The sequence below is a fragment of the Vicugna pacos genome, chromosome 2 (genome assembly GCF_048564905.1).
Source record: "Vicugna pacos chromosome 2, VicPac4, whole genome shotgun sequence".
In the NCBI taxonomy this organism is placed as follows: domain Eukaryota; kingdom Metazoa; phylum Chordata; class Mammalia; order Artiodactyla; family Camelidae; genus Vicugna; species Vicugna pacos.
The window spans coordinates 115,993,355-116,019,769 of NC_132988.1; the positions used below are offsets into that span (position 1 = coordinate 115,993,355).

General features: G+C 48.0%; 2 protein-coding genes across 3 annotated transcripts in view; both read right to left on the reverse strand.

Moving 5' to 3' along the window:
• OTOP1 (otopetrin 1) overlaps window positions 1-5,597 on the reverse strand; it is a 35,002-nt gene extending 29,405 nt beyond the window's left edge. The window contains exon 1 of the mRNA XM_031684786.2: window positions 5,162-5,597. Within this exon, the coding sequence (XP_031540646.2) occupies window positions 5,162-5,573 (412 nt within the window). The 5' untranslated portion in view covers window positions 5,574-5,597. The remainder of the gene's footprint in view (window positions 1-5,161) is intronic.
• Window positions 5,598-15,299: 9,702 nt separating this feature from the next.
• On the reverse strand, window positions 15,300-26,209 carry TMEM128 (transmembrane protein 128). 2 transcript variants are annotated; one of them, XM_015249655.3, is made up of 5 exons: window positions 25,915-26,209; window positions 24,257-24,398; window positions 19,664-19,822; window positions 17,265-17,373; window positions 15,300-15,983 (listed from the first exon to the last, which is right to left on the reverse strand). In XM_015249655.3, the coding sequence occupies exons 1-4, from the start codon at window positions 26,009-26,011 to the stop codon at window positions 17,274-17,276; spliced, it is 498 nt and encodes a 165-aa protein (XP_015105141.2). In that variant the 5' UTR covers window positions 26,012-26,209; the 3' UTR covers window positions 15,300-15,983; window positions 17,265-17,273. The 2 variants fall into 2 exon arrangements, with proteins under 2 accessions (XP_015105141.2, XP_072802392.1); XM_072946291.1 differs by having other exon boundaries at window positions 15,300-16,363; window positions 17,260-17,373.
• Between the last annotated feature and the right edge of the window lie 206 nt (window positions 26,210-26,415).

Sequence of the window (26,415 nt, forward strand, 5' to 3'; positions counted from 1 at the left end):
AGGCCTCACCCTGCAGACAGAATGATCATTCTGAAATACAAATCTAATCACATCACTTCCTTCTTTTAAAAACTTCAATGGCTCCCCACTGCCCACTAGACAAAGCCAAGGTCTGATGCCTGCATGAAGGGTTCTAGACTCACTTCCAGACTCCAGAAAAAGCAGAAGGTCCTCCTCTGGGACCTCTCCCTAAACTCCCAACCCTTGCCCCAGGCTACCCTTCTATCCACCCACCCACCCTGGGCCCTGAATTGTTTATTTCATCATAATAATCGACATCCCTTACTATATGCCAGAGGCTCCTCTAAGCATTCTATAGGTACTAACTCACTGATTCTCATACAACCCTGTGGGGTAGGGGCCATGATCATCTCCATTAAACAGATGAGGAAGCTGAGGCAGAGAAGGGGGGTTACATGCCCTGCCAGGGGCAGGGGGCTCTTAGCCATCACGCTCTGCTGCTCCTCACTGCCCCGCCCTCGCCCTCTCCTGAAGCCCTCCGTGCAGGGCCGCCTCCATCATCCTGCCATCCCAGAGCCCAGCCAGTGCCTGGCACAGAAAGGGAGCTCAGTTCAGGCTGTTGAAAAAAACCGGACCACAGTTTCCACCCAGCCACCACCAAAGTCACCCCCAGGCTGTGGGCTTGGCTGCCTTCCCCATTCCTCTCTGCAGGTTCCAGAGATCCCCCTGCATGACGGAGAAGACAAGCAAAACGCATGTAAAGGGTTTCGCCTTCTCCATCTCCTGTTAGCATCGCCCCACAGCACTGAAGCAAGGAGCATGTCCTCCTTCTCTTTCTCACTCTGTTCGAATATTTCCAGTGATTTCCACTGTTGAATATTTCCAGTGACCAGGGCTCAAACCTGCCCCTGAAGCCCTTTCAGCTTCCTGGTCTGGAAAATGGTGGTGATAACGCCCACCTCCAGGACAGCCATGAGATTGAAAACATATGCTAAGTGAAAGAAGCCAGTTGCCAAGATGAGATCCATTTATAAAAATGTCCAGACCAGGCAAATCTAGAGACAGAGAGTAGATCGTGGTTGCCTAGGAGGGCCTGGGGTGGTGGGTAAGAGATATAGGGGGATGACAGCTAAAGGACACAGGGTTTCTTTTTGCAACAATAAAATGTTCTAAAATTGACCGTGGTGATGGTTACACCTGTCTGTGAATATTCTGCAAACTGGTGGCTCGCGCACACTTTAAATGGGTGAATTGTACAGTATGCGGGCTATATCTCAAGAAAATCATTGTTTTAAAAAAAAAAAAAGAAGAAGAAGAAGAAGAATTTCTGGGACACTGATATGGGCTGGCTTTACCCACAGCAGGGACAGAAGCCCAAAGAAACAAGGCGTGTCTGGGCGGGGCTGTGTCTGCAGAAGAGCGAAGATATCAGACTGAGATGAGCATGCATTGTGAGGAGGGAGACAAAGTGAAGCCCAGACCAGTGTTCATGAACTGTCTGCATCTGCCGGGAAGTTATCAGGGTGGGCTGGGATCCCACGGGGACCCACCCTGACCGCTCCCTCCTCCGCCACACCAGACTGCACACCAGGTTTTGCAAACCTGTCAATCATCCTCTAGGGATTTCTGTGAGTCCTGGCTGTGCAACAAGACTGTGGGCTCCCTGAGAGCAGGGACAGTTGCATCTTGACATCCTGCAGCCTTCATCCCTCCCCTCTCGGCCCTCCCCTGCTCTCTGCCACCATCCCCTGCAGCGCCCCGCCCCTCTTCCCACAGGTCCTTGGAACCATCTCTTTTCACAACCTTCACTTTCTCACACGTGGAAATGGTTTCCAAAATCCATCAATTGTGTCCTGAACTTTTTATCTCTACACCTGTACGGCCACCTCCCCTGGGCTGATCTTACGTAAGCAGCTTACTTCTAGTCCCTTAGGGACAAAGAGCGCAGTGCCCTTTCCAGGGATGGCAGGCTAGACAGAGATGCAGTGTGTTGTATACACGGATATGCCTCATTTGAAATAAGAAGCACAAAAAAGAAAGAAAGAAAAAGCACATTGTAAAAATCTGATCTCATAAAAGGAGCAGATTTGGGAGTGATTATTCCCATGTGCAGAGAAAGAATCACCGTGACCAACAGCTGGGACAGTGCCTCTAAAGTACCTGCGCTCTGAATGCACTCAGGAAACCTGGTTATTAGCCTTATTGTCGTCATTGTCATGACTTTGTGTTAATAATGCTTCTCTGGGCTTGAGACAGGCCAGAAACACGGAAGAAACCTGCCTTCACTGCGGTAGTCTTTTAAGAGACGAGAAACAAGACCCTGGTGATTAACTGGATGAAACAGCTATTCACTGGGTTTTCACGTCCCCGCACACCCTGGGCTGGTGCGAGGTGCCCCAGCTGCTGCCACTCCTTCCAGAAGAAATCAGTCTCTGTACTTAGCAAATACACGGTCTAGATGAAAAATCCATCATTTCTACTGATTTTTTTTAAAAATAGGTCAATATTTTTGTTCCAAAGAAAGTCTTCACTTTCCCCCAGTAGGTGGAGAAGACTGTTTCCTGCTCAGAGAAATGCCTCACAGTCCACATCAAGACGCAAAAACAATCTCTGGAAAACCTCAGTGCCCAGACCTCCGCAGACGGGCTCTCCCTCTCAGAGCCCCAGACCTCGAAGACTGTCACAGAAGCCAGGGCAGAGCTAAGTCAAACCTGTCTTGCTGGCTATGATTCCAGAGAAAACCTCAGTTCCTGCGGGGGCTGAAGGCACTTTCCTTGGCCCCATGGCCTCCTGAAAGCCTTTGGGATAATTACCCTCCTGCTTCTTTGATAAACTGCGTTTTATCAAAACTTGGCAAACTGCGTTCACTCGACATCTCCCGGAATTCTTATTTTACTGGTGAGGAAACCGGGACTCAGGAAAGTGAAGGCAACAGAGCTGAGACATCAAGCCAAGCCCTCCAGGGTCAGCAGCGTTCCCTGTATCTCCCTTGAGAGTTATGTTATTCTGGGGCAACTTGCTGAGAGTCTGAACAGTCACATCATTTACTGAGCACCTACTATGTGCTCTTTCTAACTTACCTCATTTACTCCAGCTCTACCTGGTGTCTAACTACCATCTTAAATGTCACACGTCCATGAGAGGGACCCTGATTCTGCAGTCCCACCCCTATTCCTCCATCTGTCTTCCCAATTTGGGGAAATGGCACCTCCATTCACCCACTGACTCAGGCCACAGTGCTTCGAGGTTTCCTGGAAGTAGACAGAGAGGAGGTAAGAGTGAGGAAGAATAGGGTGTGGGGAGGGAGAGAAGAAGGAGAGATGAGAGGAGGGAGGGAGAAAGAAAAGGAAGGAAGGAGGGAAAGAGGGAGGGAGGAATGAAGAGGGAACTGGGAGGGTGAAGAAGAAAGGAAGGGATGGTCAAGGACGGGGAAAGACAGGAAGGAGGGAAGGAAGAAGGAAGGACAGAAGCATGGTGGGGAGGAAGTGAGGAAGGAACAAAGGAAGGACCCTGCCACTATGGGAAAGCAGAATCCAGAAGCCTGTGTGTGTGATAGTTTACCTATTTAAGTCAATAGCCTCAAAATAACATTGCATCCTTGTCTGTTTGTTTGATAGGGCCCTGGACTCATTGTCATTCACAGAGTCATAAAACTACAAACCTCCCTTAAACAACCATTTTCAGAGCAGGCATTTGGACCAGCCTGGAGCTGTGTGCAGTTTATCCCAAGGCAAGAGGAACCTAAGAACCCTGAGCCTAAGAAACCTGAAGTCCTCTGGGTCACAAGGCTCACATCCAGCTAGTCACAAGACAAGGCAGAAATTGACAAGAACCAAAAGAGCGCTACACAGAGGGAGCCTCGGTGACCCGTGGGAGGGAGGGATCATTTCTGCCAGGTGGGTGGAGAAAGTTGAATTGAGGCCAAACCTTTGCTGAGACTGTGGGTGGGAGGGAAAACGAACGAGCGCTGGGAGCCCACCCTGTACCCAGCAGTCCCTGATCCTACAGAGTGTTTGAGTCTCATTCTGCACTTGCCAAAACTAAGGGTTGGGGAGATTAAGTAATTTGCGCAACATCCCGCAAGGAAAGTGACAGCAATGGTCTTAAATTCAGGTCTAACTTGAGATTCAAACAGGGATGTGTGACGTGTCTGGACCACACGGAGTGAAACGTAGCCAGCCCTTCCCATGAAGTTTTCTCAGACAGCGGCTTTCTCCACAATCAGACTTCCCAAGGCCCCCTCGCTCTGACCTGCATCATGTCTATCTCCCTTTCAAGAGCAGAAGCTCCTTGAGGAGAGGAGTGTTCCTATCTTGACAATGTTTCAACCGATGTGTTGTGAGTGACTAGCAAGTGCTTCTGTCCCCACTGCCTGAACATTTATCCACTTATTCATTACATCATTCATCCCAACTGCATTTCCTTTGCACCCGCTCTGTGCCAGGCCATGAGGTGGCCCTAGGACCACAAGATGAGCATTGAAGAGTTCCCTCAGAGTGGTGGAGAGGACAGAAGTGTTAACAGGAAGAACAGTGCCTACCTAGGGTGCAGTGAGGGGAAAAGGAGTGTGGTCAGAACCACAAAGTGATGGGTTGGGCGGGGGGGGGGGGGGTGATGTCAGAAAAGCACCACTGGAGGGAGATAGGGTGGGACCTGAGCCCTGTCTTTGAAAGCAAAGCAGGTGGGAGGCATTCCAAGAGGTGGGAACAGAATATACAAAGGCATGGAAACGTGAAATTTTGTGATGGGAACTGAAAGCCTTTGAGACTGGCGCACAGAATGAGGCAAAGGAGGGGCTAAAATGGAAGAGGCCATCTGGGGCCAGATCTTGGAAGGCCTTGAATGCCAGGACGGAGTGTGGCCTCCATCATGGGGTCAGTGCAACCACAGCAGGGCTTTAAGCCAAGGAAAGGTGTGAACAGGTTTGTGTAACTGTGGCTCTAATGATGGAATGTAAGGCAAGAGCCTGGAGGCAGAGAGAGGAGGCTGCTTGAATAACAAAGGCTTAACAAAGAAAAACAGAGAAGGAAAGACAGGAGGTGGGGTGGGGGAGCCAGCAGAGATGCACGAGAAGAAAAGACTAAAGGGAAAAGTCGAGGAGGAAAGGGCTCAGAGGCGCTGCCGGGCTGCAGGGAGCGGGCGAGCAGGCAGGGTGCGCGGCGCGCTCGCCCGCTCGCCGGTTCGCGGACGGGAGACTCACCGCGGAGCCAGCGCGCGCCGGCGTGCGTGTCCTTGGGGCGGATGAGGCGGCGGTGCGCGGAGCTGCGGCCCACGTACCACAGCATCCAGAGCAGCTGCAGCAGCATGAGCGCGCTGAGGAAGCACAGCAGGTCGCTCTTGCCCACGCCCGAGGCGTGCACGGCCCAGGCCAGCAGGAACAGCAGCCCCGCCACGAACACGTTCAGCCCGTACTGGCTGCTCAGCGCCTCCGCCAGCTTCTGCGGGAAGCTGGCGCGGACAGCGCCCCGCCGAGGGGCGGGGGACGCCGGGGACGTCGGGGACCCCGAGGCCGGGAGCTGGGGCGGCAGACAGGCCGCGGGCCCCGACGTCACTCTGTCGGGGCCGCCCCGAGCGGCCTGGGGAGACGCAGGCGGCCCCTGGCCCTGGCGCATCCTTGAGCGACCCTCACTGCGTCTAGTCCCCGGCGTGGCTGCGACCTGGGCCCCACCTGCTGCCCCTGTCCCCTGCCCGAGCCCCGACGCCCTCTGCCTTGTCCTGATCACCCTCGGACGCCTTATCTCCCGCCTTCTGCCCCTCTGCCCTTGGTCAAGGTACCCGCCCGACCCACTTACCACCGTCCCCACCCCGCTGACCTGGGCTAACCCGGGCTGGCCTCGGCTTCTTCGCGCTCCCCAGTGCGCACTGCCCACTTCCCCTCACTCCGCAAAGTCCGGGACAGCCCTCCCGCCCACTCTAGACCCACGCGGGCCTCTCCCCGCCCCCGATGCCTCGGCCCCGGGCCAGCCCTGCCCCGACGTCCTCCCGCTCCCCTATCCGCGCGTCCCGACCCCGCCCGCTATCCGCAGCTCCGTCTCCTGAACCGACGCCGGCTTACCCAGCCCTGCCCGCGCGCCTCCCTCGGGCTCCTGGGGTGGAGGTGGGGGGCGGCGGGCTCGCCCTGAGCCGCCCGAGAGGGTGGGCGCGGGAGGCGTGGCTGCGACAGAGCTGGGCGCTGGGGTCTCTGAAGGTGCGCGCTCTGCTCAGATGTCCCTGAGCGTCTGCGTTGCGGACCGAAGAGCCCTAGGTGAGCCTGAAAGTGTCCGTGTGCCTGAGTCTGTCTGTCTGTCCTCGTCCCCCCGTGTTTCCGCAGTATGTTTTCTCCGGGCGGGTCTCCGTGTCTGGCTATCGGTTCAGGTGTGTCTGTTTGGAGTCGGGAGGTTAGCAGAGGGTGGCAGCGCCAGTCCCTAGATTTTTGAACAGGGTGGCAGGGTATCTTTTTTGTTTGTGTCTGTGTTTGTCTCTCCATCTGTGCACCTGTGTGTCTGCCAGGGGGTGCCCAGATGTGGAAAAGGCAGGAGGTACTTCCCAAGAAAAAATATCCTCTCTCCCCCTCCAGGGGAATGGGGAGCTGCTTCTGGACTGAGTGGAGCTGGCACTGGGGGCTGCCTGAGGTCCTTCCTCCCTGCAACTGTGCTGGCCTGAGTGCCTCCCCCAGCTACCCCAGCCCACCTGAAGCTGACCTTGGCCACCAGGGTGCCCATCTCAGGAGGTCCCAAGGTTGGGCGTGGCTGAGATCAGGGCTGGAGGGGGGAGCTGGGAGGGAGCTGCTGGGGGATGCAGCCTAGGAAGCCGGGACGGGCAGGCAGGCCTCACAGCCACCCACCTGTGCAGTAACGTAGGGCTGGGTGCCCAGGAGATCCCCTCTACCCCTCGGTTTAACATCCTGCTGTTGCCCTTCCAAAATTCTTAATATTTGAACAAGGGGACTCACATCTTTATTTTTCAGTGGATTTGGCAAATTACATAGCTGGTTCTGACTGTCAGAGGCACCTGGCTGTGGGGGAGCCCTGGGCTGGGAAGGAGTCAACCTGAGGACCTTGCCTGGCCATCATTCATGCTTTCAGTTTGTTCATTCATGTATGTGGTCAACTCTCATCCGTCCTACACTGAATCATTTGCCAGGCTCTGTTCTAGGCACCGGAGATTCAGGTACAAAGGACTGCCCTGATGGAGCCGACCTTCTGATGGAGATATACTCGATGGACAAGTATTTAACTCACTGGGAAGCTGGAGGGTATCAGATGTGAGACTCCACCCTGCCTTCAAGGAGCTCCTGACCCAGTGGGGGAGACTGAGCAAGCAGTCTTGCCAGCAGGGCTGCCTGGATGGGAGAGCTGGGTGAGCCTAGAGTCTGCCAGAAAGGCTGAGAGGTTCTGGGAGGAGGCATCACCTGCGCAGCCTTGATAGGAGGAGCCGGCCAAGTGACATGGGGCAGGGTAGGGAGGGTGTTCTAGAGGAGGATGGACCATGTGCATGGAAATGAGTGTGGAAAGGCAGGTGGTGACCAGGGAACATGGCTATCAATACAAAGCTTAGATAATGCCCTTCAGCGGGGTGTCCCCAGAGCCAAGCCTGGTGGACACTCAGTAAATAAACCAAGGAGTTAATGAACACACAAGCAGATGAAGGCTGTGTGAAGGAGGAAGCGAGGTGCCATCTCCTCATCAGATCATTCAGGTGTGGGACTCAGGATATGTTTTCCCCACTGTGCTCTAGCCCCTGACCTTGCTTCATTTTCCTTCTTAGTGCACAGCGCTGCCTGGAACATGTGTGTGTATGGAACGTGTGTATATTTGTGGCTCGATCAGACATCAGCTCAAGTCAACGTGAATTTATAGAGAAAGGCAACATCAAGTGGTGGTGAGGGGGTGGGTTGTAAAGCCAGGCTGCAAGGTTTGATTCCTGGCTCCATCACTTAATGCTGTGTGACCCTGGACAAGTTACTCAGCCTCACTGTGCCTCAATTTCCTCATCTGTGACATGGAGCTCTTAAGAGTAATCATTCTTAGAAGTTTCTATGAGGATAAAATGGGTTGATATATGAAGCACTTTCTCACTTCTCTGATTAAATGTACTCTTTGGAACTTGGGGAATCCTAGGAGACTAAAGTTTTTCTACAGACAAGAGGCAGGCAGAGGACATTGTTGGCAGTCTGTACCAGGAAGGCCCTATAGGATCCTGCTTGGTTACAGAACGATGGTGAGACCTGCCGCCCCGAAACATGGGCTCCGCAGTTTCAGTGAGGATGACAGGGTTCCAGAAAGGCAAAGGCCAACTGGCAGTGCTTCACTCCCTCAGATAACACGAGCACCATCACCTCGATGGGCAACAGGACCCGAGTGCCAGTTAGATTTTGCCCCCAGTTATCTTTGCCAGTGGCTGTATAATCCCAGAGTTTCTAAGAATAAGAGGGGAGCAGTGTAGCAGCTTCCCAGAGTGCTGGAACCTTGTGCCACCAACTGGGCGCCTTAAAACAACAGAAATGTATTGGCTCACAGTTCTGGAGCCTGGAAACTGGAAATCAAGGTGTCCGCAGGGACCTGCTCCCTCTGAGGGATCTCAGGAGGATCCTTCCTGGCCTCTTCCAGCTTCCAGTGTTGCTGGCCATCCTGGCCTTCCTTAGCTTACAGCTGCACAGCTCCAATCTCTGCCCTCTTTGTCACATGGCCATCTTCCCTCTGTCTGCATCTCTCTGTCCCTTTTTAAAAAAAAAACTTTTTTTTGGTACAATTTCTGTACAGTAAATTACACATATTTCAGATGTACAATTTGATGAATTCTGATAGATGTATACAGCTATGAAACCATGGCCACAATCAAGATAGCTAACATTTCCATCACTTCCCAAGAGGTACAAATTTCGAACTCCCAATTTATCCCTGCCTACCCACCTTTACCCACTGGTAAACCGTAAGTCTGTTCTCTATGTCTATGAGTCTGTTTCTGTTTTATGAATAAGTTCACGTATGTCTCTTTTTTTTATATTCCACTGAGTGATATCACGGTATTTTTCTTTCTCTTTCTGGCTTACTTTATTTAGAATGATGATTTCCAGGTCCACCCATGTTGCTGCAAATGGCATTATTTTATTCTTTTTTATGACTGAGTAGTATTCCATTGTATATATGTACCACATCTTCTTCATCCAGTCATCTGTCAATGGATGTTTTTTCTTACAAGGACACCAATCATGTTGGATTAAGGGCCAACCCTCCTTCACTATGACCTCATCTCAACTTACATTATAATTACATCTGCAAAGAACTTTCCAAATAAGTCACATTCACAACTACTGGGGTTAGGACTTCAACATATCTTTTGGGCGGCACAATTTAATTCACATCAGGCAGCCAATTTAAGTGTTTTGGATCCATAGAGCTGGAAAATCTCTAGCGAAAGTAAAGAGAGACCTATCTTGAATCATAAGAGATAGTCCAAACACTCTCTTAATTCCCACTCATGAGCCAGTTTGCAGACCCAGAGCTCTTGAATGAAGAAGGGGCTGGGTCTGCTTGAGAAGAGCCTTGTCAACCTGCTACAAATATACTGTGGACCTTCCTCCAAGGCTGCCCCAAAGGACATACTGCATTACAGCATGGTGACTGTTCTCTTGGGAGAGGTCCAAACCAAAGATTTTTCTTAATCTTTTCTCTTCAAATAATACTAAATCTACAGAAGTGTTGCAAAGATAGCATAAACATTCCTACCTGTCTCCCCTTTCCCAGCTCCCCTGATACTTTCTACATCTTGGTACCTTTGTCAAAATGAAGAAATTAACGTTGATGTAAATCTGTCAGCTAAAGTACAGATTTGATTCGAACTCAGCTACTTTTCCCGCTAATGTCATTTTTTTTATACACAGATTTTTTGGGAAACACTAGATGTGGGCTCTGAGCGGATGCTAAGTCCTGGTCATTGGTGGAGTCTCTGTTCACTTCTTTTGCTGGGAAATAAATTGCTAGATCGGAAGCTATGTTGTGTGGAATAACCTGACAATGCTAAGACTCTCTCTGTGTGTGCAGATGGGAACGCCAGGAGGAGCATTATGGGAGGGAAAGACAAATACATCTTCAGAAGGTGTGTCTTATCCAGGGAGGACGAGCCTCCCCTCCCTCCATGCTGGAAGGAGTCCCATACAGTCAATCGCCCAGCAGGCAGGTCTCCCCAGGGGAAGTTTTGCATCAGCAGCTGAGCGTCTCTGCTATTGGCAGCGGTTCAATTGCAGCATAGAAACGACCCAACTGAGTGGTACATAACCACCACCATCTTGTTGTGCTCAAGGATCTCGTGGGTCAGGATTTGCAGAGGACACAGCGGGGATCATTTTCCCTCTGGTTTACAATGTCTAGGGCCCTGGCTAGGAAGACGAGCAGCCAGGGGCAACTCCACGGTCAGGGCTGGGACCATCTGAAGGTTTTTCCACTCACGTTCTGGTGCCTGGAATCGGATAGTCTGAAGGCTGTGCTCCACTGGGACTGCCAACCAGAGCACCTCCACGTGGCCTCTTGAAGTGGCTTGAACCTCTCACAGCCTTGCCCCTGGGCTTTGAGAGGGAGCATGTCAGGGGAGAGCCTCTGGAGAGCAGGCATCCCAAGAGAACTCACCAGGGCTGTATGGTCTTTCTGACTTCACCTGAGACGCCACTAGCATCATTAACAGCATCCCATACTGGTGAGAGCAGTCATAAGCCCACTGGGATTCAAAGGAAGGGCATAAAGATCCCCCCTCAATGGAAAACTTTTCCAAAAATTTTCTTTTTTCAAATTGTCACAGCAGGTTCTGCACTCAGCACTAGTGTTAACCGGGTCAGCCTTGGAGAGGGGACTTCTGTGTTGTCGAGTGCATCCACAGCCTCTGTTCCTGCCATCATGTACCTCGTACGTGGGCCCACTGAGCAGGCACCGGGGTGGGCAGGCAATGGGGCTGACACACCCACAGAACACATTATTTCGTCCCCAGAGTCCCAGGGGTCGCTGCTGGTGAGCATTCTCTTGAGATGCAAATCTTCATACTCTGAATCCATCCTGAAACATCCATCCACATCCTTCTTCCTCCAGCCTCCTTGTACCCAGTCATGGAGTTCTTTTATTCCCAAGTCACTGAGCATCTAGCCACATAGGTAGCCAGTTAGCGACCACCCATGAGTTCATACAGATTTCTACTCTGGATGTCTCTCAGTCCAGACAAAGTGGACAAAACAAATGTCCCACTCAGCACTCTGCCCACTGGGGAGATTTTCCTGCACCACCTCCCCTCGGGGATCCCTGGGGGGGGGGCTGCAATGCTGCAGCTGTCCACGTGGTTGGACATCATCACATCACGATGGCTGGGGTTACCATATCACATAGAGCCAGCTGTACACTAAGCCTCAGCTTTTTCTCCTCAGTCATGAAAAACTCCCCCATGAGACCCCGGGTGTGAATCAGAGGGGACAATGCAGTAGAAGTTGGTCCCAGAGGAACCTGAGGCACCTGCACGTGCAACTTACTCAAGGTTTCCAGCCTGCTCAAGGTCAAGTCTTGTATTCCATTTCTACTCAACAGTATGCTACTGCTGTACGGGCCCAACCGGGTGGTTCGGTGCGTCAGGTGACATCGAGTTCACACCATCGACTGGTGTTCAGTCTCCACCAGGGCCTGCTAACAAGTGAGAAGTTGTTTTTCAAAAGGGAAACAATTATCTGCAGAAGACGGTATGGATTTGCTTTAAATCCTTGTGGTCCGTACCGTGACTCTCCAAACCGTTCGTGCCAGTGTCTCCTGACAAGACCACTACTGGCCACAGACACTTCAAGTGCCATTGGCTTTGTCAGGTTATAAGACCGAAGAGATGGAATAGCACGTCCTACAGCCTGGAAATGGCTCCGAGACTTCCCCTGCTCCAATACCCGCACAAACTGGCAGATTCGCGGGTTCCTCGGGAAGGAGGTCCAGGTAACACACTTAGACGTGGAGATGTTGTCTCCAACATCTGGAAATCCCCGTTAAGTATTTGCTTCCTTTTTAAGTGCAGTACCAGGCACAGCATCCCCCTTGTCATCTTGGAGGTAATATATTAACCTCAGTCCTACAGCCGCAAGGGACTGAATTCTGCCCACAGCCTGTAAGAACAGGGACAGGGCTTCTCCCCTAAGAGCCTCCAGAAAGGAACATAGCCCTGCCGAGACCTTGATTTTAGGCCGACAAGACCCAGACCAGACTTCTGACCACGGAACTGTGAGGTCATCCATTTCTGTCGTTTCCAGCACTGTTTGTGGCAATTTGTTCCAGCAGCAACAGAAAACTAATATAAATGCTCACCTTTGGACCCCATCTCCTCTGCAGTGAGGAAACCCAAGCTGCCCCACGGAGAGGTCCGTGTGGAGCAAAATCGGCGGCCAGCGCCATCTCACCAACCACAAAGGAACAACCTTGGAAGTGGACCATCCAGCCCCATTGAGTCACCCCACATGGAGGGAAAACAAGTTGTTCCTGCAAATTCCTGATCCAATTTCAGATTCGTGAGCAAAATAAATGGGGACAGTGGTTTTAAGCCACTTATGTTTGGTGTGCTTTGTCACGTAGCAATAGATGAAACAGGAACGTACAGATAGATGCAAGTGGGAGTGAGCCCAGGGGGTGAGGGGTGCCCCGGGAGAACCAGGCTTTGTGATAGCACCATGACAGGGGTAGAGGGGTTATGAAAGGAGTTCTGATGGGCCTGAGAGAGGGTGGCGATCAGGCTGAGGTGTGGGGGTTGGGGAGAGGGGAGCGAGGGAAGCAATGACCTGAACTCTGGGGCCTACTCCTGCCCCTGGGGGTGAGGGCTGGGAGGAACCAAGCTCCTGAGGTCCTTTTTGACTCTTCTTTATTGTATATAGAAGGGAGCACTATACACACCCTTTTGCATCCATGTCTTCATACAATTTTTTTAAACAATCAAAAGGATCCTTTACTGTAAAAGTAGATAATACTGTAATTCATCAAAATGATTTATTTGTAATAGTTAACTGCCTCTTAAATATAATCTTAAAAATGATGACTTCTGAAGCTGAAAGTAACACACATACACTATGCTGTACACCAGAAATTAATGTGTAAATCGACTTTACTTCAGTAAAAAAAAAAGTAATGTGGATTCAATCAGTTCATTTAAAATGATCTATTTAGAACATGGTAATAAAAATTTTTTTAATCAACCATCCCCTATGTAGTCTTCTTAGAAAGGAAATCAAGACAAGTTTCTGATCAGATAAATGCTACAAAGGGGATTAAAAAGAAGGATAAATTGGAATAGACATGTCAATTTCCTGGGCTTTGTCACCATACAATTTTTTTAACACGAAGAACATAATTGGATATCACGAGCATAGAGAACTCTTTGGTGGAGTTTTGCTGTAAAGGGGGCCAAATAAAGTGGTTAATAGGCCTGGGGGCATGAGAGTACCCTATTTTGGGTGTATTCATTTGAAGACGGGAAATAGTAGACATGTTTGTAAGCTGATAGGAGTGATGCAGCTCAAGGCATGAAGAATATTCGAATTGAGGTATGAAAGTCTGTAAGAGCTGCAGCTCTACTGAAAGCTAGCTGCTCACATCGCTTGAGAAATAAAGCAGCTACACAGTAATTTCTGCCAAACTGGGAAAATCCTCATTCTCACCTTCAGTGCTGAATCTGTGAGACTTAGACGAGATCTTTGTGGCATAACTTACTCTTCTTTCTGTCCAGCCCCCAGTCTCCCCTCCACCAGAGCCCACAATTCTGCTTCTTTAAAATGAGCCCTTGGTGTGTACAAAATATTCCTGATTGCTATTTTATTTAACTATTTTTATGAATTCCATGGAAACAATCCCTAAATTCCACCAAAACTCTTTACCATTTCAAGAAATACTGAGCTGAATCAAAATCTTAAAATATTTTTAAATGGAAGGCCAGTAGTTATCCTAACTGTGGCCACAGAAGGGGGCATCTAATAACAGCTCCTAAGACCTCGACCCCCTTCCCCCTCAAAGTATCCCTCTTACAAGGATGTGGCTCTTAGCCTTTCCCTTGACTCCTTTCAAATGCATTTCTCTCTTGCTTAAGTAGCCAGAGACTTTTGTTGTTGTTGCATAAAACCGAAGAACCCTGAAACAGCCAGGATCCTAAATCCTGTTAGTCTCCTAGAAGGACCACTGCCCCTAAGCTAGGTCCCAGACACAGGTTGCAGGGAGACTCAATCTGGCTTTTACCCTGAGCTACGTTAGATTCTTCTATCTCTGTGCTCCCCCAAAATTCAAACATTCTAGCTTCTGCAAAGACATCTCTGCCCAAAGTGAATGTAACAGGACAGTTCTGGACCCAGGGTGCACATTAAAATCCTTCACAAAAAAGCCTTGTCACCAGCTGCGTTGGAGCCTGGGCACCCAGCATGCAACCCAGGTTGAAGGCTTGGTCTTGACACTTGGGACTGATACTGAGCAGGACCCTGTGGGGGTCCCCCGATACAGATCTGTGTTCTCCGTTTCTTGTTTGTAGGAAATAGACTTCATTCAGCCTCCCTGACTCTCCCTGTGTTCCAAAGAGCAGATTCAAGCAGTTGCTAATCAGGGAAGGGAGGGAAGACAGAAACTGGGAGGAACAATCAAGAAACAATAGCACAGCCATAAAGCAGGGTCCTGGTTCTTCCTCGAGTTCCCTTCCGAGGGTCTGAACCAATGCCCTCTCTAATCCTACTCGGGGGTTTGCAACCTTGACCTTGCACTGGACCCTCTCATCACTGACTGACTCGGCCACCTGATTCTGACCTTAGCCCAACTTTGCTCCTTACTTTACGACTCTCTCTCCACACCCTCACTTGTGTGTACACGAACCGGGCTCAATTCTGCTCACTGATCACACCTGCCTCTTCCCTTTCTGGTTCTTGGATCTTCTTTGTCTTTCATTCCCTCCCCATTACCACTGACTGAGTGAGCACCTACTGTGTGCCAGGCACCGAAACAGGTGTTTCATAGATGTTATGCCTGTCACCCACGACCCTACAGCCCAGATACTGCTCCTGCCTCACAGCTGGAGAGAGATTAGCTACCACTGCAGCGCGGGTGCAGGTGTGACCTGAGCCAGACCACAAGTGGTGACGGAAACAGATCACGGCCTGAAGCCCCCTGGGGTGGGGGGTGGAAACGAAGTAAGGTACTTCATGTGTCACGATGCTTACGATGTTGAGGTTTAATGTAAACATATTTGTATCTGAAAGTTCGAATACAGTCTTCCAGAGGTCTCTGAAAAGCAGAGTAGCCTTCTCTACAAAGAAGCCTTATTTCTGTAGTTAACCCCAAGTGCTAGTAGCTGAAAACAGAAACTACTCCAAAACCCACAAGAAAGTTATAAAAATAGTTTATTTAAATGTAAAGAAAAAAATTATACATACTTAGAATGATTAAAAGTTCGTAAGTTAAACAAGTGTTAAAAACTCAGTAATTTACATAGTGATAAAATCTTGAGTGATGGGAAAACATAAAATTCTTTCAATTGGTCCTCTCACTTAACGGAACTATTATACAAATGAAATTATATCGTAATTGTTGAGGTTGGGTTAAAGGCACATGACATGGTCATTCCCTTATATACACAGCTATCTAGTTACACATATAAGCATACAATAACCTGTCTTATACAATAAACTGCTATCCCTCACGTGGAAAGAGTGAACAATTTCTCAACAACACTGGCAGTAACTTATCCGCCTATAATGAAACTTTAAATTTTTACAACAAACTTTCTCCAATGAGCCAAAAGGACTGACACTGCAAATAAGCTATTTCTGTTTTGAACAGAGAATCTCTACTTTGAATCTGAAAAACTCAGTGATCACCTGAGTTTAAGAATATGCAAAAGAAATATAACTTACTCTGATTTCAACCCCAGAGCTATAAAGTTACAATTTTTCCAAGGAAACCATTCACCTTGTAGATGCAAAATCAGTGTAGCTTTCCATTCTGTCTGTGATGCTCCCAGCTAGCAGGATGCTAACCATTCACCTTAAACTGACATTGCCTTTAAACCTGAAAAAAACCCAAGTGAGACATTCTGTCTTAAGCTGTTGGACTTAATATGAAAAAGCACAGTTCAGTCTACCTGCCTGCAACACTATCTGGCTCTTTGTTACCAACTATAAAATTGATGTCAGCAAATAAGCCGAAAGCTCCTGATCGTGTGTACAAACTCAATACCAAACAGGCAAAGATTTAAAGGAGACGGGGTCAAGAGGGAAAGTTCCTGTGGCGACACGTCGACAGGGACAGAGGGTGCGCTGTGAGGGTCCAACGTCCTAGACCAGCACGATGCCTGGAGGGGCCTCCACAGCGCAGCACGTGCGTGCTAGCAACCGCTCTCAGGCTGGCAATAAGGCTGCGTCCATTTCTTCCGTACCTGGTAACAGTGACTTACCTTTAAAAGTTCAAAGGGAGAACATGCTGTCTGTGAGCTGAAATGTCAGTTTTCTTTTGTGCCCCAATAATTTAATGTATTAACTTAATTAAGCTAGTTAAGTTAATTGTGTTCTAACTTCTCTGGGCCTCCGTCTTCATACGTGTAAACTGATGTATGGAGATTGCCTCCAAGTTCTGAGGTAAGTGACATGAGAGGGGCTGTCTTTTTCATCACGTCCCTAAGCATGCAGAGTGAGCACTCTCAACACGTACTTATTTAATAAATGAGTTATCTGATATTCAGCAGACAGACCCCACTGTGTAAGGCAGCAGGCCCGAGGATGCAGGGGTCCGTGTAGAGGCAGAAGTTCTTTAAATAACATAGCAGGAAAAGGCTGATGTGTACTCCATCAGATTTTTATAAGGCAGCCAGGAAGGTCAGAAAATGGTAGAATTTTTTTTTTCTGAATTGGGTAAAATTGCCCATTCTTCCCATACTCCCACTAACAAAGAATGATCGAGCCAACAGTCATTTGTGTAGAAGTTAGTGGAGGCTGCCTGCAATAGAAAATGGACGAATGTGTGAATTTATCTAGTCGGAAGGTGCAAATACTATTGTCATCAGATCCTGGAAGGGCAAGGTGCCTTCTCTAAACAGTCGTCACTCAGAACTAAATTATGCAGAAGGGGAGGGATTGCAGTCCCTCTCATCTCAGAGTTCAATGGATGAATAGCCCGGGTGTTCTGAAACAGTGTTATTTATTGACACAGTTACTTCAATTATAATATTTATAATAATAAATTATGCACTGAAGCTGCTCACGAGCAGTCTGCTCCTGCTGTGCCCTCTGAGAACGGCCACAGAAGCCTCTGCCAGATGAGCCCGTTAGCAGCAATACCATCCCAGAACCTTACCTTCAGACATCATCCCAGGAGTGAGATCAACATGACAACCCCCATAAACTGGGTGAACAACAGCAGCGGAGTGAAAAACGACCACACGTGCCACAGAGCAGCATTGAAGCTGAAAGGAAAAGGACAAAAAGCCCGCAGGGTTGACAACCACAGCTGGACTCCATACAGACACACTCCCCTGCAGACTCCAGATCTGAGGAACTCACTTTTCACCCCGTCTGGGAAAGCGCGTTCAGCCAGTAACTTTCTCTATATACATCTCTCGTGTTTCTCAGACACATGATTTAGCCCATATTGGAAATATCACAATCTCTTGACAAAGTACCTGGAACTGGAATCACTAAAGCTCTTCTCGTGAGAGCCGGCATGGCTTCACACTTACGTCTCTAGTGTCTGCACAGGAACACAAAGTAAAATGACTACAGCCTGCTTTCACAGTCTCACACATTACCCAACTATCGTGGTGGGGGGAAAAAAAAAGATGGTTGAAAGTATTTTCCTGTTAGAAACAGAATGAAAAAAGTCATCATTCATAAGCTGCTATTAACTGTTCCACTGAAGAAAACACTTTCCACCACCAAAGTAAGAATAAAAGGCTTTCTAAGCGCAGATGATTTTTATGGACAGAATTTGTAAGAGCAGAAGTTAGTAAAGGAAAATTACAGTCAAGTAAGGGTTTCAGATGGTTAATGATTAAGATATAACGTCTTGATAAGTAAAAACTTAAACAGCTATAATCCTACCGTTCTGAAAAGGAACATGAAATTTCTGGGATTGATGCTAGCCTTGTAAGAAATTACAGAGTATCATACCTGTCTACACACATCGTTGAAGGGTTAATAATAACCACATCACAATGTAACACAGGTCAAGCGTCCATAAACTATAACTACAGAAAATAAATCATAGAAAAAATACATTTAAACTGAATAGGTACAGAGGTGTGTGGTTTTCCCAAAATCGAAATTCACTTAGCATAAAGAAAGGAAAAAACCTAAAAGGCCAGACACAATGGTGTGGCTTTCTCTCTGGTTGGCAGGATCATGGGATTTCTTTTCTCTTCTTTTTTCATTTCTTTCTTTTCTTTTCTTTTCTTTTCTTTTCAGTAACTTACAGATTTTTCTTTAGTAAGCAAGTATACTTTTATAAACATTGAAAAAAAATTTTTTTCATTAAGAATCTATTAACTTATGAATAAGAATATTGATTGCGGCACTGTTTATAACAATAAAAGAATAAAAAACCAGGGAGCTAGTTAAATAAATCATGAATGTCTGTGCAGTGATAACCAGGTAACTACTAAAAAGAATCTATTAAAAAGGCACATCTAGCACAGGGAAACATACACAAGATCTTGTGGTGGCTCACAGTAAACAAAAAGTGTGACAATGAATATATGCATGTTCATGTATAACTGAAAAATTGTGCTCTACACTGGAATTTGACACATTGTAAAATGACTATAACTCAATAAAAAAATGTTAAAAAAAAATGACATCTAACATGCACCCAAATGGAAGAATTCTAAACAATATGACTCAGTCAAAAAAAATCTTTTTGGGAAGCAGCCTGGCACCATTTACTGAAGCTGGAGGTGTGCCTACACGATGAGGTGGCAGTTTCACCTCTGGAGCTGCGTACATATACCCGTGCACGGACACATACGCCCAACAGAAGTGCGCCCATGCACACAAGACATACACAAGACTCTTCTAAACAGCATCACTCGTATCAACCCCAGACGGGGACAATCCAGACGCTATCAACAGCAGGACGGATGAAGTGGGACTCAGTCACAGGATGGAATGCTGAATGGCAATAGAAATGATTGACTGTTATGGACAACAAGATGGATGAACCATACGTAATGCTGCACGGAAACAGCCGAACAGTCAAATGTGAAAGAATACACACTGTGTGAATCCACTTCCATACAGCTCAAAAAAAAGACGAAACAAAAACAGTATTTAAGAGGCGCAAAAGCAAGCAAGCACCCTGACGGTGGGGACGGTGTTTACCTGGGGCAGGAAGGAAGGTGTACTGAGTGGAAGGGGGCGCAGGAGGGGTTCAGGGGGCCAGCTCGGTTCTCCTTCTTGATCTGGGTGGGGTTCACACCAATGCCCATTTCACAACCATTCATTCAGCTGTACAATTTAGATTTTTCCAATTTTCTCTATGTATTACACTTCACAGCAAAAATGATTCAAAAAGCAAAATGCAGAATATATATATAGCATGTCACCACTTGTATTTTGAATAACTAAATACATGAGAAAGATGCTACTGAAAGGGGAATCAGGGAGCCTCTTTTCCCATTATTCCTTTTTTTTTTTAATTTCCTACCATGTACCTGATCAAAACATTTTTCATTCCTATTAGTTATTCCAAAGTTAACTTACCAAATTCCTGCTACAATAAACGTAGCTGTCGTAATCGGTATCAGTGCTGGATACCTGACGTCATAGTCTTCGATTCCGCAGTACCACTCCAGGTAGAATATGCAGTAAAATGCAATCGATAAGCTGACGAGCAGCAAGGCACCGCCACAGGGAAACCAACTGTAGGGGCAAGAGTAACATCCTTATGTCATCCTCTCACACACCCTCTCCACAGCCTAATAGCAAACAGTCTTTTTCCACACATCTTAAATATGACACCAGATCACACAGCTGCTGGGCTTACCAGTGGCAGGGATCTCGTTTTTGACAGTACAAGTATCTGGCGAAGGTTTTGCACGCTCACCTTTGAATACAGGTGATCCGAATTGTGAGACCTGCTCCTAACACAGGGTTTTGGAGTCTATACTCTGTTTTCTTGGCTATACCTGTGAATGGTGCCCATCAGTCACATGTGACCCAGCCCTGCTTCTAGAGAAAGGACGCGCCTTAACCTACTGAGTCAGAATTTCTAAGCCTATCTTTGGAAAGATGTTATTTTCAATTTTGCTCCAGACTGTGTTCCCAGCAGACTTTGGGTCTAGACAATATAAACTACTTACAAAGGCTCTGCAGTTACCTGAAGCTGCCTAGAAATTCAGTGATTGTTAAGCAAATAGGTAGACAAAAATAAAATGGTTAAAAAAAAAAGTGCTGATTGACATCACTTAGCAAATCAGCAGATATCTTAAAAGTTTTCATCACCAGACTAAAAATCTATTTCTAAGACTACCAACTAGGGGAGGGGCACAGAGGACCCCGTTACTCAATCGCAGCTTTCAGTCTCACTCTAACAGGAGACGGGTGAGTAAAGGTGAGTGAAACGCAGGAAAGAATGAAAAAGCAAAGCTTTAAACACACACACACAGACATACTTTCACAAACAAACCATCCAAAAAAGAACCCTGGTTACAGCAACGCATTTTCTTTAAAAACACAGGAAAGATAGTGGCTTTCTGGCTGTTTCTGAAGTTTTAAGTGTGAGGGTAAAGAAGACTTCAACAGGTACCATCAACTCCTCCAAGTTAAGCAGGATTCCTTGGAATATTGAAAACTCGTTTGGAAGTAGTTAATTCAAATTGCCTCTCATAAAAGATTTCTAAACGAAACCCCCCCCCCCCGGTTCTGAGAATATCTGTAGTTCTCTCCCAAGGGGCAATGGCTTTTTCTTTCTTCTGACTCCACCCAAGACCTGGCTCAGTGTGTGCGAGAAAACCCTACCAGCCCTTCCAGCTCCAGCTGGCCGTTGGGGGAGGCCAGATTTGGAAAATGAAGTCCCTCTCCCAGTCCCAACTCAACCCAATACCCCCCGTTAACGTTTCCTTCTCCACGGGAAGAAGATCAATTCCACGCAGAAGGGAGAGGGGGAAGAGACAGCCAGAGCAGTCAAGTTACCCAGGCACTGCGTGGACTTCCGACAACAGCCAGGGCCCAGATTCCTTTAAGGCAATTCATGCGGCTGCAATTCTGGGACTCAGAATCAGGAGGCAGGAGAGTGCTGGGGTTTGGGGCACAGCCCTTGAAAACTTACCTATCTGGGTTTGAATCTCAGCTCTGCATGACTAGTTTTGTGACTCTGGACAAATTACTCAACCTTAGTGTGCTCTGAAAATATTAACAGTACAGCTCCCAGGACAGCTGTGAGAATCAGTGCTCAGTTCTTCTTACACAGCTAATCCTCAACAGCGACCAGCATTATTCTACTGCTGACACCGAGGGGGAAAATATTCCCATGTTCTTCCTTAGGGGTCTTCAAAGACTGCTCTCCTGCTAGGACGTGCGTTCTCAACGGGGCGAAAATCACCCACAAAGAGAAGAAAAAATAAAATCTTCCTTTTTATTTCTGTATAAAGCACAAATATTCAAGTCATATATTAGGGGGCGATTAGGAAAAAGATGTTTTTAAAAAAGGCTTCTCAGGAGGTGATAATAAAGAAAGGCTGAAGGAACACTGTGCTTGAGTTATGGGGATCCCTATGGGGATCCCTTCTTTGTCAGAATCCTTCCTCCTACTCATTTCAGTCTTTTCTGTCCTGACAGTACAGGATATAAAGAAGGAGAAATCTGCCTGAATAAAATAGAACCACTGCACGTCAGTGAGCATCAGCTCTGGCTGTGTATCAGTCACCTCTGCAGCTTTCTGAAGGGAAGCTACCGGGGGTCTGAGGAAGGCCCTGAGCACCTGGGATTGTAGTGTGTGTGTGTGTGTGTGTGTGTGTGTGTGTGTGTGTGTGTGTGTGTGTGTGTGTGTGTGTGTGTGTGTGTGTGTGTGTGTGTGTGTGTGTGTGTGGTGTGTGTGTGGTGTGTGTCTGAGCACCTGGGATTGTAGTGTGTGTGTGTGTGTGTGTGTGTGTGTGTGTGTGTGTGGTGTGTGTGTGGTGTGTGTGTGTGTGTGTGTGTGTGTGGTGTGTGTGTGGTGTGTGTGTGTGTGTGTGTGTGTGTGTGTCAGCCTGGGGCAGCGCTTTCACGCCCGGGCTGCGGTGACTCCCCACTTCCCTAGGTCTCAGCAAGAAGACACGCTCCTCAAACTCCTCCGCCTCTGAGCAGGCACTGAGGCCCTTTTCCTCTAAGATGACACTCCGCAGGGCAGGTCTATGATTTCCATTTCCTTTTTTTTTTTTTTTTTGATGGTGAGGGTAAATAGGTTTAGTTATTTATTCTCAGTGGAGGGACTGGGGATTGAACCCAGGACCTTGTGCATACTAAGCATGCACTATACCATGGAGCTATGCCCTCCCGCCCCCACTTCCTTTTCATGCCCCACAGCCCTGGTTCAGACGCTGAGTCCTGGCTCTGCCACACACCAGCGGTGAGCTCCTGGGCATGCCACTTAGCACCACAGGTGCCCCAAACATCTTACAGTGCAATGAAGTCTTCCGAACCTCGCCACTTCCTTAAACTACTCAGGTACTCATGTCCTTATAGATGAGGGCATATAAGGACACAAAGAGATAAATCCTCTCACCACTCCCCAAGCCTCAACAAGGTCTACCTCCTGAGGCTGGGCTGGACTAGGCGCCCCTTCTAGGTGCCCCCACAGCATCCCGCACATACATTACACAGTATGCACCCGTGACCTATTCACCTGTCTATCACAGCCTAAAATGAGCTGCTGGAGGGTGAGAAACGTGCCTTGTTCACCTCTGTCACCAGAACTGTACGCATCTCAGGCTCTCCTGAAACATTCAATGAACGAAGGGGCAGCTGCTGTGGGTGGTGATGAAGTAACCATTCCCTCACTCCCCATCCCAAGTTCTAGACCAACTGGGAGAGAGAAAGGAATAGGCTAATAAAGATCAACTGTCCGCTGTTTTACCGACAGAGCTATGGAAAGAAGATGGTTTTGGTGAACGAGGACAAAGTGCTTCCTCATCCTGAAACCCAGAAATAGACAGACTTGCACGCCGGGTTCCCAGTTACCGTGAAAACCTAGAGACGTCTCACATCAGGGCTGCCCCACAAAGCTACGGCACAGCCGAGCAGCCTGGAATCTGCTCAGACCGCGAGCAGCTGGCTCCCAAGAGGAAGAGACAGCTGAGCTACCCGTCTGCGTCTTCATTCCAAACCCAGTCAGGAAGTCCACAACCTCCCAGAGAAGGAGCGAGTGAGGGGAAGGGCCGGGAGATGGGAGTGTTTACGGAAAGCTCCAGCTTGTGGGAACAAGGAAAGAGAGAACAAGCTTCTCCCTCCAGCACTTTACATAAACTCCCCTGCGCTTACTTTCCCCTGACTGCCTGCTCCCTCACTCCCGAGCCTGCCCTCCAGGACTCTCAGCTCCTCCTGACGGCCCCTGGAGGAGAAACTGTGATCACACAGTTCCTTCTGCATTTTCCAGGCGCTGCTAGTACTTCCAAACAATTACGCCTGCATTCTAAACAAACCACCCCTTCAGATGCCAACTCTGACTTGCATCAACATCTCTCCCTCTTTTTCTGTTATCCAGCAGCCTCCAGAACACTCTTCAATGTGCAGTGAGGATTCTGAAGTATGATTAACAACCTTCCCCTCCATGTCAACTCCTGGGATTGTACTCAAGAGATTTCAATCCTCACGAATGATGGACTATTAGACATCCTGCCTCAAGGCTCCCAACTACTCCCAGCAGTGACCTCAACTCTAATTCAGTGATGCCTGTACCTGTAGTTACCTTGGTAGCTGTAACTACTCTGAAAACAAACTCTGAGACCTGATTCTCACCCACGACAATTCTCCATCCTTCCTCTCCGTACTCCTGTACTTTATCTTCTTAAGGACCTTCAGTCAATCCTTCCCCCTCCATGGTTTACAAATGAACTAGGTCCTTCTTAAATTCACTATCTTCCTCACCCTACAGAACATTCATGCTGAAAAGGCCCACTGAAATAATTTCCAGTCTCATCCACTCTGTTGTACATGACCAGGACACACACACTCTTTTCCAGCTTTGTATCACCAGTCCCTCCAACATGGTGACTGGCAGAAAGCAGGTGCTTACCAAGTGAGGAACTCAACGGACAAAACATAACATGAAAAATAAAACAAGCATGTTTAACTTATGAAGCAATAAAGTTTTCTTACCTGCTAGCGTGAAAGTTGTCTTTCACAGTTTTAAGGAAATCAGCGTAATAGGTCACAGCTATGGATGCCACAATCCAGAACCCAGAATGGATATTAACTCTTGGAAGAGGTTTCTCCTTTTTCTCAACAGCTGTAGAGGCTTCTGCAAAGAAGGGAGATTTCAGCTTATCAAACAGCCATTAACTTCATAGGAAAAAATTACACCTATTTTATGTCAAATAAAATAATTTCCTAGAGCTTTCTAAGAACCAGACTCTCTCCCACTATAGTACCAATTTCTTCTGTAAAACCATCAAAATAAGTTTATATTTCTAGAAATAATAGGAGCCTACTGTAAAACATGTTCAATACAGTCAACTTTTCTTCCTCTAAATGAACTGTGGAGTCAAATTTACTTATACAGGCTTTTGGAAAGAATAATGCCCTCGGGCAGTAAAGGAATTTTAATGTTATGTTTCATATATCACCAAGGAAAGTGATTAGTCCTGTTAAGAGAAATGTAAATAGCAAACATTAGAACACAAAATGGACTTGGGATTTTCCAAAACTACTACTTACAACTACATACTTTAATTATTTTAAACAAATATAACCTTTTGAGGCAGCTCAAAAGCGAAAAGGGTACACTGGAGGTCTAGTCCCAGCACAGCCCTGTCAAGACAGGTGATGAACAAGTCAAATTCCTTCCATTTGGGACCCACTCTGAAAGAACAGGCTCAGTCTGTGCATTTAATAGGCCCAATCTGAAAGAAAAGCTCCCCAGGTGACTGAAATGCCCTTTCTCTTAGTTCATGTGAGAATCACTGATATGCATCTGAGGTGCTCAACCTATAGCTGACCATCATAATTCCTGGGAAGCGTAATACAAATTCTGGGAGACACCATCAAAATTTATAAACCAGCGTGCCTGGACATGATGTATTCTGTGTTCATTTTCAAAAGGTAGTAAATACAGAAGGTTTACAACACACAGGAAAGAAAGATCTAAAATGAAACCTCTCTCTCCTATCCTTAACCCCAGTCCCCCAGCCCCAAAGTAACTACCAGCAACAACTTCTATGAACTTTTGCACACTCTATGTATCTATAGGTGAACACACATTACACGTTATCTGGTTTGTACCCAAACGGTAGCACGCCATACTTTGCTCTGGGCCTCCCTTTTAAAATCATCCACATTGGTACGTAAAAGTCGGCCTGCTGTGTCATGTAGATACATCAAAATGTACTAAACCAGCTCTCTGCTGATGGGCAATTAGATGTGTCTAGTCGTTCGCTATTACAGGCAATGCTGAGACGAAGCACTGCACACACGTCCTTGTGTACGGCTACAAGTATGCTTCTTTGGTAGATTCTTAGAGCTACAACTGGTGGGTATTTTTTATTTTAATGGATATTGCCAAATTGGTGTTAAATCAGCTCTCCTGGGACTCCTGAAGCGCAGCTGAGATGAAGATACGCAGGGCTACGTGACCTCCAAGGATCTTTTACGACACTAAATACCCGACTTCCAAAACTACTTGGTAAGCCTGGAAAAAACGAAACCCGGTCCCTCCTGACTGGGCAGGGCTGCGGGAGGCCCGCGGGACGAGCCGTGTCCGAGTGCCTCGCCTCCGGGAACCTCGGCGCCGCTCGGAGCGCGCCCGGGGAACGCCTCACCTGGCCCGGTGGAGCCCTGGTGGTCTGGCGGGACTTCCGCGTCAGGCAGGAACAGGTATCTCCGCCGGAGCTGCTCCCGAGCCCGAAGCGCGTCCATCTTGGCACCGCCCAGAGACGGGCGGAAGTGACGTCAAATACACCGGAACTTCCGATATCCGTTCCCGGCGGAGGGAAGGGCTTTCTTACGTGAAGGGTGGAGACTATGTTGCCTTCGTGGTTTTAGTTGGTGCGAATGTAGGGCGAGGGTGGCTTCGCCATCTCAGTGCTCAAATTCACGAACGATTTGAATCCCAAAATACGGATCTTTCCCTGGCAAAGATGTCCCGTGTGTTCCGACTACGGAAGCCCAGAAGGACCGAGCTTACCGATGCCGGCCAGTGCGCGCGGGCGGGGCTGCGCGGCCCTCCGGTGTCGCCTGGTTCCCTTTGCTCTCTACGTATGGAACTGTCCCTGGCTCCCCTGTGCCCAGAGCATCTCAGCCCCCAGTTTCTTTCCTCCTCC

What these genes read in the sequence shown, in the direction of transcription:
- TMEM128 (XM_015249655.3), bottom strand. Translation starts at nt 26,011, where the DNA reads ATGGACGCGCTTCGGGCTCGGGAGCAGCTCCGGCGGAGATACCTGTTC. An exon ending in GACAACTTTCACGCTAGCAG is followed by an intron (nt 19,823 to 24,256) that starts GTAAGAAAACTT and finishes TTGCCCCTACAG; the next exon opens with TTGGTTTCCCTGTGGCGGTG. An exon ending in TTTATTGTAGCAGGAATTTG is followed by an intron (nt 17,374 to 19,663) that starts GTAAGTTAACTT and finishes TTTTCCTTTCAG; the next exon opens with CTTCAATGCTGCTCTGTGGC.